The sequence below is a fragment of the Oncorhynchus mykiss genome, chromosome 30 (genome assembly GCF_057628025.1).
Source record: "Oncorhynchus mykiss isolate SJ-2025 chromosome 30, ASM5762802v1, whole genome shotgun sequence".
Lineage (NCBI taxonomy): Eukaryota > Metazoa > Chordata > Actinopteri > Salmoniformes > Salmonidae > Oncorhynchus > Oncorhynchus mykiss.
This window is the reverse complement of record NC_143051.1, coordinates 15,022,082-15,042,500: the sequence shown is the minus strand read 5'-3', so window position 1 is coordinate 15,042,500 and position 20,419 is coordinate 15,022,082. Positions and strand designations below refer to the sequence as shown.

General features: G+C 43.4%; 1 protein-coding gene across 1 annotated transcript in view; it reads right to left on the bottom strand.

Moving 5' to 3' along the window:
• LOC110489387 (voltage-gated delayed rectifier potassium channel KCNH8-like) overlaps positions 1-20,419 on the bottom strand; it is a 131,721-nt gene that overhangs the window by 85,909 nt on the left and 25,393 nt on the right. Inside the window, exon 2 of the mRNA XM_090227442.1 lies at positions 1,067-1,306. Within this exon, the coding sequence (XP_090083568.1) occupies positions 1,067-1,306 (240 nt within the window). The remainder of the gene's footprint in view (positions 1-1,066; positions 1,307-20,419) is intronic.

The following is a 20,419-nucleotide window of genomic DNA, read 5'->3' as shown; positions in this document are numbered from 1 at the left end:
GAGGGACAGAGAGAGAGAGAGAGAGAGAGAGAGAGAGAGAGAGAGACAGAGAGAGAGAGAGAGAGAGAGAGGGAGAGGGAGAGAGAGAGAGAGAGAGAGAGAGAGAGAGAGAGAGAGAGAGAGAGAGAGAGAGAGAGGGGGACAGAGAGAGAGAGAGAGAGAGAGAGAGGGACAGAGAGAGAGGGACAGAGAGAGAGGGACAGAGAGAGAGAGAGCAGCCAGTCACCAGCGCTGAGTGTTATTAAAGTTTCATGTGTTAAAGGACAGCTCCACCACTTTTCAACCTCACGGTCATTATCTCCAACACAATACCAGTGTCAACATATGTTAAAACAGCATTTTTTACAATTTTTTTTATATTAAGTTAAAAAGTGCTACCCGATGACATCAAATTTTAAAAACAGTGATTTTCAAACACTATGAGATTCACAGTGACATGAGGAGTAAGAAAATACTTGGACTAGAAACTCCAGAAGGTTTTGAAGATCTCAGTTTTGTGATGTCACAGAGAAGCATTTTTTCAGCTTGGCCTTTCTAACTTTTAACCACAGGTCATAGAGACATTGTGTTTCACATATGTAGACACTGGTTTGGTGCTGAAGATGATGCATATGAGGTTGAAAAGTGACGGAATTGCCCTTTAAGATATGGGTTTTAAGTAATAATCACAGGGCATATCAGAGAGAGATGTTCGTGTTTCATAGGCTTATTAGGAGACCTGACCACGTTGCCAATCACAGCTTACTTCCCTCCCTCCTTCAATCCACCCACCCATCCATCTAAACTGGTCTAAATGGGAACACTCCAGCTATACAGTAGCAACAGGAGAAGCCTGTTGTCTCAAGGCTTAGCATCCTTCTTAAAATAAGTGTCCATTTAACCTTTGTCAAATTGTATATGAGTAACTAAGCTTGATAGCACTACGTAAGTGATTCAGTCAAGACATATTGATGTTGTTGCCAGAATATTGGTGTGAAAGAACTGAACAAGTCAGTACACTTTCACCTATCCTGAGTCTTCAGATCAGTGCAGGAGACAGGAGATTAGCCCCCGCCCCTTTCCTCACCAGCCTTTTTGTAGAACATGATTTCTTCCTTGAAGTCCTTCCGTTCATCCAGGGCGTCGTCGATGCTGAGGATGATGGTCTCGCTGCTCTCTGGGCCATACAGGAACTTACAGGCACAGCTCTTCTGCATGACCTCAGCGCGGGAGAAGCCTGTGAGCTCACAGAAGCCATCAGAACAGTAGACGATGGGGAAACCTTGGGCCTTGGACACCTGGGCATTAGCCAGGATGAAGTTGCTGTCTGGTGGAATCAAAGATGAAGACAGGTTAGAATACAGGGTGGCATTCATTAGTGTACATCATAGCAAAACATTTAGCAACGAAGATGAGAGTTTCTTATTGGACAAGTTCAGTTTTTTTTACATTTTATTTTAATTTCACCTTTATTTAACTACGTAGGCCAGTTGAGAACAAGTTCTCATCAACTGCGACCTGGCCAAGATAAAGCAAAGCAGTGCGACAAAAACAACAACACAGAGTTACACATAAACAAACGTACAGTCAATAACACAATAGAAAAATCTATGTACAGTGTGTGCAAATGTAGAAGAGTGGGGAGGTAAGGCAATAAATACGCCATGGAGGCAAAATAATTACAATTTAGCATTAACACTCGAGTGATAGATGTGCAGATGATGATGTGCAAGTAGAGATACTGGGGCACAAAGGAGCAAGAGGTTAAGTAACAATATGGGGATGAGGTAGTTGGCTGTGCTATTTACCATTTGCCGTGTACAGGTACAGTGATGGGTAAGCTGCTCGGACAGCTGATGCTTAAAGTTAGAGAGGGAGATATAAGACTCCAGCTTCAGTGATTATTTTCAATTCGTTCCAGTCATTGGCAGCAGAGAACTGGAAGGAAAGGTGGCCAAAGGAAGTGTTGGCTTTGGGGATGACCAGGGAAATATACCTGCTGGAGCGCGTGCTACGGGTGGGTGTTGCAATGGTGACCAGTGAGCTGAGATAAGGCGGGGCTTTACCTAGCATAGACTTACAGATGACCTGGAGCCAGTGGGTTTGGCGACGAATATGTAGTGAGGGTCAGCCAACGAGCATACAGGTTGCAGTGGTGGGTAGTATATGGGGCTTTGGTAACTAAACAGATAGCACTGTGATAGACTACATCCAATTTGCTGAGTAGAGTGTTGGAGGCTATTTTGTAAATTACATCGCCGTAGTTAAGGATCGGTAGGATCAGTCAGTTTTACGAGGGTATGTTTGGCAGCATGAGTGAAGGAGGCTTTGTTGCAAAATAGGAAGTCGATTCTAGATTTAATTTTGGATTGGAGATGCTTAATGTGAGTCTGGAAGGAGCGTTTACAGTCTAACCAGACACGTAGGTATTTGTAGTTTACAGTCTAACTAGACACCTTGGTATTTGTAGTTTACAGTCTAACCAGACACCTTGGTATTTGTAGTTTTTTTCCGTTTGGTTTCTTGTGAATCCTAGCCTGATGAGTCACGCTAAATTCTTCCGCTGCTCTGTCATTCACTATATACTTTAGTCTGAGACTGCCATCATTGAAGTCGCTTGTGGTGACGAGGGGCACGAGGGGCCCGAGGGGCGTTTTACAAAACAAAGTATTCAGCGATTGGATCGTGTCTAACCAATCAGAGTACCAATGAGCCAATGACACATGTGCTGTATCTGGCCCTACCCATCGGTTTCTGGACCAATCAGACATTCCCGCATGTGGTCGCATTCAGTGAAGGGTCTGGGAGGTACTCAGATCCAGACTCATTGCAGAGAAGAAAGTAACATCTGTGGGTGTGGCGCAGAGTTTGGCTGGAGCAAGAAGTCTGGGTAGCCAGGCAAAGTGAATACGCCCTGGTTTAGACAGTGCTGATTTGAAAATACCCCTGAGAGAAGTGGAGAGGAGTCCAGTTGGGAAAAATCTGCGAGATTAGTGCACACCTAGCAAGAAGCTGTTGTTCAGCAGTGTTTTTGGGATGATAGAGTTTTGTCATGACTGTCCTGATCAGGTCAGGTTACAGGAGACCACAACCCTACAGATTATCTCTCAACCCCACCAGAGGAGGAGAGATCTAGGGGTCTGAAGATGTGGGGGGGGGATGGGTTATGGCCCCTCACGCCCCTGGTAAATCTTAGGCCACAGACAAATTCCTTTGTCCTGTTACTATGGACAACCAGCCTCAGAACATTAAACATGAACTAGGGGGACTTTGGAACAATGGTTTTCGTCAGCCACAATGGTGGTCATGACGATACATGGAATATGAAAATGTATGTCATTTTTGTTCTGTTATTAAAGGTTAATAGATGACGTTATTACAAAAACATTGTAATGTGAAGGGTTTTCCTAGTATATGTTTGATGTTTATACATTGTACGCTGTATGGAAATATCCAAATCAAAGAGAATGTTTTGGGGCAGATGAAATGTTAAGTTAGTTGTCTAAAATTGTATTTGAGTCAAATCTGGACCTTGCCTCATTAACTTGGTACGCCCAGAGAATTGCCCTAAAGGCGGCTACGCCCACACAAGGGTATAAAACCTGTGAGTATAGAATTTACAGCAGGACTACGTGACCCCAGCTGCAGCGAGGTCTAAAAAAGTCAACGAACCCAGAACGCAACCGAAGTTTGAGGACAAAAAATCATTTTCTACCCAAGCTAAGGATTAGTAGCTGTGTCTAAGCGGGTGAATTCAAGTCGAACCACCTAGCCTCCATCTCCCATCGAATCGTGGTATCTAAACGGTTTCATTCCTATGCTGTGAGCTTTGAGCTACAGAGCTGTCTGTCCTCAGAAGACCCCTTCCAGAGAAAAGGGTGAGGGAACAGACTGCTAAGCCAAAAAGGACACGGACACCGGGAGGACGAGCAGGGAGGTGCACAGGAGAAGTGCGTCATCGAACAGCGGAACGGTCCACGCAGAGAATCCTCGGAGATCATCCCCACGTAATTACATCATTATATTCTGACCAATAAGAGCGGCAGTTTGGGGCAAGGCTAGGGTTAGAAGAGCATAGCTGACAAATTCACCCAAATGTATATTTCTCGTGTACTTTCTTTTTTCTCTCTCTTTTGAAATTCCCATTTTGGGTAACACGCGTCATAGTGTTTTGGCCCGTTATAAAGAGTTCTAATCAATAGCCTATAATGTGTTTTGTCTATGTGTATCTTTTATCATCATTTTAGTTTTTAGTAAATAAATATTTGACTAAGATTGGTGTGGTACGAACTCATTGGTGAGACCCGGGTCCGTGCAGATTCACGGGCTATACGACGTTCAGAACCAGATTGTAGAGGTAACTGGTTAATCAGCGGCTGATATCCTGACTTTCTTTGAGTTCATTTGGGATATAGAAACTCAATAAACACTAGTTTTCCCATGGTTCCCCAGGTTAATGAGCTAATAATTGCTTGATTCAGTTAATCACGCAATTAGAAACTTTAATAATTCGATGAACAACAGTCGTCACATTACCTAATACAACGTCACGACAGTTTGCTATTGACGAAAATAATCATGATATCATTCTGTCAGGTAAGCATAGGCTACTTTATAGTTAACATTTAATTGAGAGATTCATCGCTAACGGCTACTGCACATACACAGACATGGGCATTCTCATTGCCTCCTCAGAAATTTGCAGGAATTACGAATCACTGATGCATTCTGTTCATGTGTTATGATAATCTTGGAGCGACTTCATTTATTTTTAATACTTTTAGTTGATTCCCTACTAAGGTCAATACATTTTTGAATATTGTTGAATTCCATTTTATGGATTCCGTGAGGGCCTTAATTATCATATTTGGACCTGCCTGATGCTCTCCACTACCTATTGTTCCTGCAGTGATGATTCACCATCTTCATCTAATGTTTTCATAATTTATCTGCAGATCATCTCCAAAACCTTAGGCCTAACAGTAGCCTATGCAAATTAGGGAGCCAAGTGAACAGCTCTCTCATGGATACGATTCGGGAGGCTACACTGACTGATGAGACAAGAGTTCTCACTTTAGTGTCACTGTCTGACAAGACCCAACATCCTAGGAAAGGAAACCTAGGAAATCCTTTGGTTGACTTGTCCGGATGTGATGCCATGGACATATAACCATGTTGCATGATTTATAGATGGCAAAGAGGTACAGGAGATCGACTTTATTCAGTCAGTTCCACACCTTTTAATAAACTAGTGAATAGTTGCTGTTCAGTTGTCAATCAACGCACACTAAATAGCCTATGCGCCACGACTCTGCACATGTGAAACTTGGGAAAGAAAATCACTGAATGTGTCAGAAAACAATAATTAGGCTAAGTAGTGGATTTTGACTCGTTGTTACCACTTACATTGGATGTGCAAATTCACGAGGATCATGTTTACTAATTTGACCTCAACCAGAGATCGGTAGGCTAGTGAGGACGCTGTGCGGGTGAGGGGAGGAGGGTGTGGGGAGGAGGCTGTGTGGGTGAGGGGAGGAGGGTGTGACGGTGTGAGGGTGAGGGGAGGAGGGTGTGGGGAGGAGGCTGTGTGGGTGAGTGGAGGAGGGTATGAGGAGGAGGCTGTGTGGGTAAGAAGAGGAGGGTGTGAGGAGGAAGCTCTGCGGGTGAGGAGAGGAGGGTGTGAGGAGGAGGCTCTGCGGGTGAGGAGAGGAGGGTGTGAGGGTGGAAGGTGTGTCTGCCAGGATCTCTTTTCCCACTGACACATGATATGTAGGTGTTTATGTCTCACGTCAACCATTGCCAAAGGAAACAAAAGTAATTCTGTGTTTAAACCCGCATCCGAACCTGATAGGTGAGAATTGTCTGTTAATTGAATGATTAGAATTTTCCTCCCTGAAACATATAATTGTATGGAATTGATTAGAATGTATGAAATCATAATCAATAAATGTGTAGTCCTAGTCAGAATTAGGGTAAAACAATAGGCCTTTATGGTATTTTAAACAGACTGTCTGAGCTCGGTGCCGACCAGACTAGAGATTTGTGAGAGAACGGGGAGTACGTCTCAAGGACAGTCACTATCTCTGTCGGCTGGGAAGTGAGACAGACAGTGTCTGCGTATGTTTGTGTGTATGTGTGTGCGTATGGTTGTGTGAATGTGTATGTGTGTGCGTATGGTTGTGTGAATGTGTATGTGTGTGCATATGGTTGTGTGTATGTGTATGCGTATGGTTGTGTGTATGTGTGTGCATATGGTTGTGTGTATGTGTGTGCGTATGGTTGTGTGTATGTGTGTGCGTATGGTTGTGTGAATGTGTATGTGTGTGCGTATGGTTGTGTGAATGTGTATGTGTTTGCGTATGGTTGTGTGAATGTGTATGTGTGTGCATATGGTTGTGTGAATGTGTATGTGTGTGCGTATGGTTGTGTGAATGTGTATGTGTGTGCATATGGTTGTGTGTATGTGTGTGCGTATGTTTGTGTGTATGTGTGTGCGTATGTTTGTGTGTGTGTGTGCGTATGGTTGTGTGAATGTGTATGTGTGTGCGTATGGTTGTGTGAATGTGTATGTGTGTGCATATGGTTGTGTGTATGTGTGTGCGTATGTTTGTGTGTATGTGTGTGCATATGTTTGTGTGTATGTGTGGGCGTGAGAAGTCAGTATAAAATGAATTGATTTGTATTCTTGACTTCAGAACGTTCCGTGAATAAACCTTTTCGACCATTTAGCTGGATCTCCGTCTGTTTCATTCGACCAGGATCTGACACATTCTGGTTTGCAGACTGAGAGTAATATAATTTAATTGGGTGATGTACCTGGAGAACATAATTCTGCTATCAGAACCACAATGTCCCTCAACGGGGAGAAATGCAAACATTCCGTTTCATAATTCCTTTATTGACAGAGAGTTGTCTCTGTCTCCATCCTCTCTGAATCACTGAAGATTTTCTCCAGTCGGAAACGGAGGAGAAACTTAGATCATGTTTGTCACGTTCTGACCTCTATTTCCTTTGTTTTGTATGTAGTTAGTATGGTCAGGGCGTGAGTTGGGTGGGCAGTCTATGTTTGTTTTTCTATGATTTGGGTATTTCTATGTTTCTGCCTAGTATGGTTCTCAATCAGAGGCAGGTGTCATTAGTTGTCTCTGATTGAGAATCATACTTAGGTAGCCTGGGTGTCACTGTGTGTTGGTGGGTGATTGTTCCTGTCACTGTGTTTGTTGTCACAGGATAGGACTGTTTTGCGTTTTCACATTTCTTGTTTTTGTTAGTTTGTTCATGTGAAGTTATTTATTAAAACATGAATCAAAACAACCACGCTGCGCTTTGGTCCGCCTCTCGTACAGACGAACGTCGTTACAATGTTTTTATTTGCAAAATCAGCTAAATGTGCCGGGTGTTTTCTGTGTCTGCCTTATAGGCCAGACACCAGTATGCCTTGGGACTCCTATCTGCAGGCTGTACCGACAAACACACACACATATTCACACACAAACTCTCCAGACACTGAGTGAGGACCAGACATCTGAATGGAACCAGAGACAGACATTCCTAACTCCTCTTCCTCACATCCTGCCTGTCCAATAGCACCCCTCTGAGAGGTGGAGAGACTGATGCTTTGCCTTAAGATGTTCACCCAAGTGTGTGTGTGTGTGTGTGTGTGTGTGTGTGTGTGTGTATTTATGCATGAGTGCGTTGTTTGTGACTGTGTAGGCCTACACCATACGGAGCTTACAGTATGTATTTACTGCGTTGTAAGCACTGTCTGCATATCATACTGCCAAATTGTTTTTGCTGAAGCTGGCTGAAATGATTACAGTTAACTCTGCCTTCTCTCTCTCTCTCTCTCTCTCTCTCTCTCTCTCTCTCTCTCTCTCTCTCTCTCTCTCTCTCTCACACACACACACACATGCACACGCATGCACTTACACGCATAAACAAACAAACAGATACACACACAAGCACACACCCACAGGTGTCCCCATCTGGATGTGGCTGGTACTCTAATGGCCCAGATTGAATCCAGGCATGGGACTGATTTGGGGCAGTGGGGGTTGCAGACACTTTTGAATAATCATAAGCAACTCATTTTGTAATCTCAACCCAACCTCACACATTCACCCAGTCTATCACCACTCTGATTTCTCTCCTCTAACCTCCTTCCTCCATCAACACTCCTCTCCATTTCTCTCCTCTAACCTCATTCCTCCATCAACACTCATCTCCATTTCTCTCCTCTAACCTCACTCCTCCATCAACACTCCTCTCCATTTCTCTCCTCTAACCTCCTTCCCTACATCAACACTCCTCTCCATTTCTCTCCTCTAACCTCATTCCTCCATCAACACTCATCTCCATTTCTCTCCTCTAACCTCACTCCTCCATCAACACTCCTCTCCATTTCTCTCCTCTAACCTCCTTCCCTACATCAACACTCCTCTCCATTTCTCTCCTCTAACCTCATTCCTCCATCAACACTCATCTCCATTTCTCTCCTCTAACCTCACTCCTCCATCAACACTCCTCTCCATTTCTCTCCTCTAACCTCCTTCCCTACATCAACACTCCTCTCCATTTCTCTCCTCTAACCTCCTTCCCTCCATCAACACTCCTCTCCATTTCTCTCCTCTGACCTCCTTCCTCCATCAACACTCCTCTCCATTTCTCTCCTCTGACCTTCCCTCCATCAACACTCCTCTACATTCCTCTCCTCTAACCTCCTTCCTCCATCAACACTCCTCTCCATTTCTCTCCTCTAACCTCCTTCCTCCATCAACACTCCTCTCCATTTCTCTCCTCTGACCTCCTTCCTCCATCAACACTCCTCTCCATTTCTCTCCTCTGACCTTCCCTATATCAACACTCCTCTCCATTTCTCTCCTCTGACCTCCTTCCCTCCATCAACACTCCTCTCCATTTCTCTCCTCTAACCTCCTTCTTCCATCAACACTCCTCTCCATTTCTCTCCTCTAACCTCCTTCCTCCATCAACACTCCTCTCCATGTCTCTTAGCAATCCATCTCCCCCCTCTCTCTGTCTCAATTCCATTCAATTCAATTGAAAGGGCTTTATTGGCATAGGAAAAATATGTTTACATTGCCAAAGCAAGAGAAATATACAGGAAATTAACAAGGGAAATAAACAATCAGAAATTAACAGTAAACATTACACTCACAAAACATATAAAAGATCATACATAACAAATGTTATATTATTGGCTATTTACAGTGTTGTAACAATGTGCAAATAGTTGAAGTATGAAAGGGAAAATAAACAAACAGATAAATATAGGTTGTATTTACAATTTTCTCTTTCTTATTTCTCTCTCTCTCTCTAATTGCTCCCATGCAACCACCCATAGATCATCACACTCTATCTGACAGCTGCATGAGAGTCCCCACAGGGAAGGAGAGATGGAGGAAGAGAGAAGGAGAGAGGGAGGGAAAGAGAGGGAGGAGGGAGGAAGAGGGGAGGAAGGTAGGCGGGGATAAGGAAAGGGGAGGGGGAGAGGGAGCTGGAGAGAGGGACATAGGAGGGAAGAGGGAGAGGGAGGAAGGGAGAGGGAAGAGGTCGGTGGAGAGAGGGAGAGAGAGGGGGAGAGGGAGAAAATCATGGATGGTGAAGAGTGATTCATCACTCCAAAGAACGCATTTCCACTGCTCCAGAGTCCAATGGAGGTGAGCTTTACACCACTCTAGCCGAAGCTTGGCATTGCACATGGTGATCTTAGGCTTGTGTGCAGCTGTTCGGCCATGGAAACCCATTTCATGAACCTCCCTACGAACAGTTCTTGTGCTGACGCTTCCAGAGGCAGTTTGGAACTCGGTAGTGTGTTGCAACCGAGGACAGACCATTTTTATTTGCCACGTGCTTCAGCACTCGGCTGTCCCATTTTGTAAGCTTGTGTGGCCTGCCACTTTGTGGCTGAGCAGCTGTTGCTCCTAGACATTTCCACTTCACAATAACAGCACTTACAGTTGACCGGGCAGGACAGAAATTTGACGAACTGAGATGTTGAAAGTTACTGAGCTCTTCAGTAAGGCCATTCTACTGCCAATGTTTTTCTCTGAAGATCGCATCGCGTGTGCTCTATTTTATACACCTGTCAGCAATGGGTGTGGCTGAAATAGCCGAATCCACTCATTTGTAGGGGTGTCCACATACTTTTATATAAATATTGTATGTCCATTAATATGTTACTAACATTTCACATGTATCATACATATGATCAAAGCTGCAGGCTAAGTTAAATCTAGACTTGGTTTCCTCTATCGTAATCACTCCTATTTCCCATGTTAGATTACGGAGACATAATTTATAGATCGGCAGATGTTCTTTACCATTCGGCCATCAGATTTGCCACCAATGCTCCTTATAGGACACATCACTGCATTCTATACTCCTCTGTAAACTGTTCATCTCTGTATACCCATCGCAAGACTCACTGGTTGATGCTTATTTATAAAACCCTCTTAGGCCTCACTGCCCTCATCTGAGATATCTACTGCAGCCCTCATCCTCCACATACAACACCCGTTCTGCCAGTCACATTCTGTTAAAGGTCCCCAAAGCACACACATCCCTGGGTCTCTCGTCTTTTCAGTTCGCTGCAGCTAGCGACTGGAACGAGCTGCAACAAACACTCAAACAGGACAGTTTTATCTCAATCTCTTCATTCAAAGACTCAGTTATGGACACTCTCACTGACAGTTGTGACTGCTTTGTGTGATGTATTGTTGTCTCTACCTTCTTGACCTTTGTGCTGTTGACTGTGTCCAATAATGTTTGTACCATGTTTTTGTGTTGCTACCATGTTGTGTTGCTATCATGTTGTTGTCATGCTGTGTTGCTATCATGCTGTGTTGTCATGTTTTGCTGCCTTGTTATGTTGTTGTCTTAGGTCTCTTTTTATGTAGTGTTGGGTCTCTCCTGTTGTGATGTGTGTTTTATCCTATATTTATATTGTATTTAAAAAAAAAATGTATTTATCCCAAGCCCCTGTCCCCGCAGGCCTTTTGCCTTTTGGTAGGCCGTCATTGTAAATAAGAATTTGTTCTTAATTCTTAACTGACTTGCCTAGTTAAATAAAGGTTCAATAAAATTTAAATAAAAACACATTTAGAATTTTCTCACTACACACAAATACAAGACTTTCTGCATCTCACTGGTAGAAACGGTCCAGCGACAAATCAAATCAAATCAAATGACATTTTGTTGGTCACATACACATGGTTAGCAGATGTTAATGCGAGTGTAGTGAAATGCTTGCGCTTCTAGTCTGACAGTGCAGTAATATCTAACAACTAATCTAACAAATTCACAGCGACTACCTTATACACACAATGTAAGGGGATGGAATGAGAATATGAACATATATGGCTGACCGTGCGGCATAGGCAATATTTTTTTACAATTTTATTTGACCATTATTTTACCAGGTACGTTGACTGAGAACACGTTCTCATTTACAGCAATGACCTGGGGAATAGTTACAGGGGAGAGGAGGGGGATGAATGAGCCAATTGTAAGCTGGGGATGATTAGGTGACTGTGATGGTCTGAGGGACAGCTAGATGGTGTAAAATACAGTATATACATATGAGATGAGTAATGTAGGACATGTAAACATTATTAAAGTGGCATTATTTAAAGTGACTAGTGATACCATTATTAAATCAATTTATTAAAGTGGCCAGTGATTTGAGTCTGTATGTTTGAGTCTGTATGTTTCAGTCTCTCGGTCCCAGCTTTGATGCACCTGTACTGACCTCGCCTTCTGGATGCTAGCAGGGTGAACAGGCAGTGGCTCAGGTGGTTGTTGTCCTTGATGATCTTTATGGCCTTCCTGTGTCCTGGAGGTGTCCCGGTCATGTGTTGTGCAGACCGCACCACCCTCTGGAGTGCCTTGCTGTTGAGGGTGGTGCAGTTGCCGTACCAGGTGGTGATACAGCCCGACAGGATGCTCTCGATTATGTATCTGTAGGAGTTTATGAGGGTTTTAGGTGCCAAGCCAAATTTCTTCAGCCTCCTGAGGTTGAAGAGGCGCTGTTGCGCCTTCTTCACCACGCTTTCTGTGTGGGTGGACCGTTTGTCCGTGTTGTGTACACAGAGGAACTTAAAACTTTCCACCTTCTCCACTACTGTTCCATCGATGTGGATAGGGGGGTGCTCCCTCTGCTGTTTGTGGATAGGGGGGGGGCTCCCTCGCTTTGAATGCTTGGTATTGTTGTTGTAAGCAAACCACAATACCCAACATTCATAGCGATTTCAGGACTGCCCTGTGGAGGTGAGAAATACCAGAATGTCTGTCTTTGTAACCATCACTTTCAGCCAGAGGATTTTTAAATGGAACTGAAGTTTTAACTGATGGGGTTGTCATGTCGTTGAATAGTGATGCTATTCTATTGATTTTCCCCTTCACTTCAAAGAGGGAGCTATCCGATCAGCCAACATCAGCACAGCAGAAAATAAGTCAATTTGAGGTAGCTAATGTTACCTAGCTAGATAGCGAACTCCATCAAATCAAATCATAGTTTATTTGTCAGGTGCGCCGAATACAACAGGTGTAGGTAGACCTTACAGTGAAATGCTTACTTACAGGCTCTAACCAATAGTGCAAAAAAGGTTTTAGGTGAACAATAGTTAGGTAAAGAAATAAAACAACAGTAAAAAGACAGGCTATGTACAGTAGCGAGGCTATAAAAGTAGCGAGGCTACATACAGTCACCGGTTAGACAGGCTGATTGAGGTAGTATGTACATGTAGATATGGTTAATTTTGACTATGCATATATGATGAACAGAGAGTAGCAGTAGCAGTAGCGTAAAAGAGGGGTTGGCGGGTGGGACACAATGCCGATAACCCAGTTAGCCAATGTGCGGGAGCACTGTTTGGTCGGCCCAATTGAGGTAGTATGTACATGAATGTATAGTTAAAGTGACTATGCATATATGATAAACAGAGAGTAGCAGCAGCGTAAAAGGGGGGGTTGGGGGGGGGGGCACAATGCAAATAGTCCGGGTAGCCATTTTGACTACCTGTTCAGGAGTCTTATGGCTTGGGGGTAAAAACTGTGAGAAGCCTTTTTGTCCTAGACTTGGCACTCTGGTACCGCTTGTCATGCGGTAGTAGAGAGAACAGTCTATGACTGGGGTGGCTGGGGTCTTTGACAATTTTTTGGGTCTTCCTCTGACATCGCCTGGTATAGAGGTGCTGGATGGCAGGCAGCTTAGCCCCAGTGATGTACTGGACCGTACGTACTACCCTCTGTAGTGCCTTGCGGTCAGAGTCTGAGCAATTGCCGTACCCGGCAGTGATGCAACCATGCTCTCGATGTTGCAGCTGTAGCACCTTTTGAGGATCTCAGGACCCATGCCAAATCTTTTTAGTTTCGTGAGGGGGAATAGGCTTTGTCATGCCCTCTTCACGACTGTCTTGGTGTGTTTGGATCATTCTAGTTTGTTGTTGATGTGGACACCATGGAACTTGAAGCTCTCAACCTGCTCCACTACAGCCCCGTGGATGAGAATGGGGGCGTGCTCGGTCCTCTTTTCCTGTAGTCCATAATCATCTCCTTAGTCTTGGTTACGTTGAAGGATAGATTGTTATTCAGGCACCACCCGGCCAGGTCTCTGACCTCCTCCCTATAGGCTGTCTCGTCGTTGTTGGTGATCAGGCCTACCACTGTTGTGTCGTCTGCAAACTTGGTGTTGGAGTCGTGCCTGGCCATGCAGTCATGGGTGAACAGGGAGTACAGGAGGGGACACACCTCTGGGGAGCTCCAGTGTTGAGGATGAGCGTGGCAGATGTGTTGCTACCTACCCTCACCACGCTAGCTTCATTAGGTTACATTATCCAACTGTTAGCTAGCTAACTAACTACCACAGAGGCTAACGTGACTGTGTACTATTTAGAGTCCGATCTTATCAAAATCTGCAAAGGCATCAAAATCAAGCTCAGCACCAGGAACTAGTGTAAGTAACACTCTAAAATGGTGCTAAAATCGACTAAATCTTTCCATGACGAGCAAATAAATATACTGGAGCTAGGCATAAACATGGTCCATGTCTTGTCACAGTGGGTGTGTTTACAAGTAGGCTACTGTAGCTCTCTGTATTGGTTGTTTATGCATGGCTTGAAATCTAAATTGGAGATGGTGTGGGTGACTGACTTGTGATTGTTGGGGGAGGGTATTGTGTGTGAATGTTAGTCGTACAGAGCCTGTAGACCCATTGGATGGAAGCTTTCAGCCTGGAACAAGCCGCAGCTCCACATCATCTGACTGTGAAACAAGCCAGGACAGCCAAAAGGTATTTAAAAAAGCACAATGCCATCTTATGAAAACAAAAACTAAATCACCAATACACTAAACTGTCTACAAGACAAGTGCTCCTCAAACTTTTCCCACCCTTGCAGTCAGTTCTTTGGCATGGGGAAAGGGGCTGTTAGTATACTCTTCTAGCCTATTCCCTCCATTGTTGGCAGTGCTTGTCTACTCAACAGTACAACTGTAGGTGCTCATACAGAACAATTAATGACTACACTGTTTACAAGTCAAGCCCCCCTCAAACTTTTCCCATCTTTGCTAACAGCCCATCACAATGCTCTATTATTGACTCTTGAGTGTAACAAAACTGCCTGTTCAGGGGCAGAATGACAGATTTGTACCTTGTCAGCTCGGGGGGTTGAACTTGCAACCTTCCAGTTACTAGTCCAACACTCTAACCACTAGGCTACCCTGCCGCTCACTAGGCTACCCTGCTGTGAATATTAACGAAATGTAAATTTCTTGTCCAGAAAAAAAGGGGGTTTCATTTTCTCTGGTCAAAATGTCATTGGAGACTGCGGTACTGAGGAAAGCAGTTAGAGATATTTGGCCACTTTAAAAGTATCTGGATACGGCTATAACTGGAGTTCCAGATAAGTGAGGCCAGTTCCTGTGTGTTCTTGACCTATGGTACACACCTCATACCGTGAATGAATATGCAATAGTAGATTTATTTTGGAAGGGGTTTTTTCAATTCAGTTTCAAATTGGGTATGCAGAAGGATGGAAATGTTTTTGAAAATGTATTTAAGTTGTTTCTAAAACAAAAGGGAGTGGAAACATTTTAATGGTGTCAAATGCCCTGAACCCTAAGAATTTCCCATGAAGACTGATCAACTTCACTAGAAATTGTTGGAACAGGTGGGATTTAATTATAAAATGATTAAGAAACACCAGTCTCTATTCACACCGAGCTAAACAGAAGGGCATATATTATTTTTGGGATAGGTCGTCCTGCCACCATTATAAACTTAACCAAGGCAGATATGGGCGTGAACAAGCAGGATAGACAGATTGAAAGATATTGGTGGCGGATGGACTAAGGGAGGTTACCACATTTACATGTGGGATGGATTCATATGTTGTGTGTATAAATACAGAGCCAGAGCTCTGGGAAGGGGGTTCCGCAGACCATCTAGGCTTCTGATATGTTTGTATTAAGAGCCTATATTGAATTCACAAGTTCTTGTAAGTGTTATATTTTGTAACGATCCTCCACGACACACCCTGATCTGTTTCACCTGTCCTTGTGCTCATCTCCACCCCCTCCAGGTGTCACCCATCTCCCCCGGGTATTTAAACCTGTTTCCTGTCTGTGCCAGTTCGTCTTGTATGTTCCAAGTCAACCAGCGTGGTTCTCTGCGCCTGCCTTTTCTATTCTCTTTTGCTAGTCCTCCCGGTTTTGACCCTTGCCTGCCCGACCATTCTGCCTGCCCTGACCCCGAGCCTTCCTGCCACACTAGACGTCCTGGACTCTGAACTGCTTTTGACCTTCTGCCTGTCCATGACTTTCTCTTGCCTACCCATTTTGGATTATTAATACATATCAAAGACTCAAACCATCTGCATCCTGTGTCTGCATCTGGGTCTCACCTTGTGCCCTTATACTTGTTGACTTGCATAAAGCTGGAAAGGGTTACAAAAGTATCTAAAAGCCTTGATGTTCATCAGTCCACTTTAAGACAAATTGTCTATAAATGGAGAAAGTTCAGCACTGTTGCGTCTCTCTCTAGGAGTGGCCGTTCTGCAAAGATGACTGCAAGGGCACAGCACGCTCAATGAGGTTAAGAATCCGAGTGTCAACTAAAGACTTCTAGAAATCTCTGGAACATGCTAAACTCTTGCTACAACTCAACTCTCCGTGAAGCGAAAGAGGTATGGACTGTAGGTGAGTAAGGATGACAAAAGGCAGATAATTTAACATTTACTAGGAATTTACTCCTTCACAGTAATATGGGGAAAAGAGGCTGGACAGAAACAAAGCAAAGAAAGTAAATATCAAAGCCCCTTCTATCTTACCTGCCGAACCACTAATTACCTAATTTAGCACCACCTGGTGCCCTAACCAAAATACAGGGGGTGGTCCGCCCAGGTCTTACCTAGTGTGCCTAGACAGTGAATATACTCTGGGTATATGTATGCCCACGGGCCTCTTGCCTAAGCACTCCCTAGGTGCCTTCCCCTTACCCCCTGGGAACAAATGAAACAGAAAATTAACAATTTCACAAACACACTGAGAAACATCAAATAGGCTCTGACTGAGCAACAAACTCACACAGAACATACCAAAGCTGCTCCCATCTACAACTAACATAGTACATACCAACTGCCTGAGAAACAACAAACATTTGCTATAGCCATCAGCCTCCTCTCTCAGCCATCAGCCTCCTCTCGCAGCCATCAGCCTCCTCTCTCAGCCATCAGCCTCCTCTCTCAGCCATCAGCCTCCTCTCTCAGCCATCAGCCTCCTCTCTCAGCCATCAGCCTCCTCTCTCAGCCTCCTCTCTCAGCCATCATCTTTCTTCAATGACCTCCCAGCAATGATCTCTCTTCTGAACAGAACACTGGCTTTTATATAGCTTAAGAAGGAATGGGTAATTGGAAACAGCTGCAGCTTGACGAGGGGGCGGGGTCAGCTACAATTAGCCATGGAGTCGACCAATCAGCTGCTTGAGGGATTTCAGGAAGCCATTTCCTGAAATACACACATGCAAATACCCAAACTACAACACAGAAACTGGGGAATGTAACAGACACCACGGAAGAAGCCACTGCTGTCCAAAAAAACATTGCTGCACGTCTAAAGTTTGCAAAAGTGCACCTGGATGTTCCACAGCGCTACTGGCAAAATAGGACAGATGAATCAACAGTTGAGTTGTTTAGAAGGAACACACAACACTATGTGTGGAGAAAAAAAGGCACAGCACACCAACATCAAAACCTCATCCTAACTGTAAAGTATGGTGGAGGAGGCATCATGGTTTGGGGCTGCTTTGCTGCCTCAGGGCCTGGACAGCTTGCTATCATCGATGGAAAAATGAATTCCCAAGTTTATCAAGACATTTTGCGGGAGAATGTTAGGCTATCTCTCCGCCAATTGAAGATCAACAGAAGTTGGGTGATGCAACAGGACAACAACCCAAAACATAGAAGTAAATCAACAACAGAATGAATTCAACAGAAGAAAATACGCTTTCTGGAGTGGCCCAGTCAGAGTCCTGACCTCAACCCGGTTGAGATGCTGTGGCATGACCTCAAGAGAGCAGTTCACATCAGACATCCCAAGAATATTGCTGAACTGAAACAGTATGAAAAGATGAATGGTCGAGTGGTGATGGTGGGCGGATGCTTTGCTGGTGACACTGTCAGTGATATATTTTAAATTCTAGGCACACTTAACCAGCTTGGCTATCACAGCCTTCTGCAGCGATACGCCATCCCACCTGGTTTGCACTTGGAGGAACTATCATTTGTTTTCAACAGGACAATCACCTTCTGGACCTTTACACCTGCAGGCTGTGTAAGGGTGATTTGACCAGAAGGATGGATGGAGACCAGAACGATGGAGTGCTGTATCAGATCAGCCTCTACAATCACCTCAGCCCAATTGAGATGCTTTGGGATTAGTTGGACCACAGAGTGAAGGAAAAGCAGCCAACAAGTGCTCAGCATATGTGGGAACTCCTTCAAGACTGTTGGAAAACCATTTCTCATGAAGCTGGCTGAGAGAATGCCAAGAGTGTGCAAAGATGTCATCAAGGCAAAGGGTGACTACTTTGAAGAATCTCAAATATAAAATATATTTTGATTTGTTTAACACCGTTTTTGGTTACTACATGATTCCATATATGTAATTTCATAGTGTTGATGTCTTCACCATTATTCAATAATGTAGAAAATAGTAAAAATAAAGAAAAACCCTTGAAAGAGTAAGTGTGTCAAAATCTTGGACTGGTACTGTAAGTTTTTTCAACAATAGGTTATGGTCAATAATATCAAAGACTGCACTGAAATCTAACAGTACAGCTTTCACAATATTTTTCTTCTTAATTTATTTCAACCAATCATCAGTAATTTGTATCATACAGTACATCTTGAGCAGTACATCTTGTGCAGTACATCTTGTGCAGTACATCGTGCGTACCCTTCTCTGTAAGCATGCGGAAAGTCTTGTTCATTTGTTTACAGAGAAATAGCATTGTGTTTGGTCAAACACTATTTTTTACAACAGTTTGCTAAGAGCTGGCAGCAAGATGATAGGTCAGCTGTTAGAACCAGTAAAGGCCACTTTATCAGTCTTGGGTAGCAGAATGGGGCGGCAGGGTAGCCTAGTGGTTAGAGTCTTGGACTAGTAACCAGAAGGTTGCAAGTTCAAATCCCCAAGCTGACAAGGTACAAAGCAGTTGTTCTGCTCCTGTTCCTAGGCTGTCATTGAAAATAAGAATTTGTTCTTAACTGAGTTGCCTAGTTAAATAAAAGAAAAACTGCCTATGTTTGCCCACTTTGCAAATGAGGTTATCATTAAAATAATTGGCAACATCAAATGGTTTTGTGTTGAATAAGCCATCTGATTCGATAAAATATTGAGTTGAATTTGTTTTCTGCCCATATTTTTTATTAAAGTACTCCAAAGTTTTCTATCATTCTTGATATCAGTGGTCACCAACTGGTCATCGCGATTGAATCAAATCAAACTAACTATGTTTAATTGTTACTCAGTTAAATTAATCATGTAACAATTAACTCATTAGAAATTTTGGGCAACGGGGGAAAGTTGTTTAACTAGTTACTATCTCCCAACTTAAACTCTAAAGCTATATAGATATATCTTACATCAATAACAGTCACTTATTAATCATTACCTCATCAGTCTCATTCTGAATGTCGCATAATTGTTGGATCCGCAAGAACCCTAGCCCTTCTGAATATTCAGTACTACACAAATTGATTTAATCATTTATTTATTAACTAAATAATAACACAGGATACACCTACACACTTACATGAGATAAAAGTCCCTAGTGGACTGACAAGATTGATGGCTTATTACACAGGGAGAAAGAGGAGAGACAACACTTGGATACATTTGGAACCTATGCTCAAAGGAATAGTATTACTTTGCATATGAACCACCGCTCAGTCTTCACTCGTGTTGAGAGTTTCAGAGTTTCTAACCATTTTGTAACGTGTAGCCACCGCTCCACGCTGTCTGGTCTTGTAGTTTTAACCATTTGTGACATCCCTGCTTACACATTCCGTCTGCTTGGTCTCGTAGTGGTCTCAAGGTTGATTATTCAGGTTCAATGTCTGTGCTCACTTGGGCGTGTTTACTGACTAGGCACAAGTTTATATGAACAATAATTGTCTCATTTAGAAGGCTCAAATCACATTGCTATCTTCACAAAAGTATTCTCATATTTAATCATACATTTCATACAACATTTAAATGTAAAGGTGATACATAGAATGCGTACACTTTCAGAGTTACAGTTACTTCATTATGCTATCCTTAATGACATCACAAAATAATAAAAAATATGACACGATTATTCTTTAGATCCCCATGGACCATTCTTAACATTCCTATGTTATGAATATTGTTCCAAAGTTCATTCTCTTGGAGAAAAACGTTTTGCTGGCAAGAGTCTCTGGAACAAAGAGGTTTCAGTCCTCCCATACTAGAGTGCCAGGGGGATAGTTTCTGTGGGAGATAGGGGGTTCAAGGCATTCCTAGTTCATCACCAAACATTTCTGTAGAAACGACAATGATAAAGGCGGTAGGTGCACTTGATTCAGAAGCCCTGCGCACCATGTAATTAGTCTGAAAAGTCTGAAAAGACTAACTTTGCATACCTGGTGGACTGGGAGATCTGTGGCTAAATCGAGTGTGCCTACTGTGCTGGTGAATTGGATAGCTCAAATCACCTTGCCTACAGCTTCCACGACCCCGGCCACAGCAAGGATTGATACTAGCCTATGTGAGATTTCATAATATTTAAAACCACGTCCAGAGACTGTCAAAGAATACAGCAAAGAGCTGCTGTTTTTGTGAGTGAGTTTATGCCTACGTTTTTATTCAGCACTGTCAACACTGTTTAGTCAACACTTTTACAAAA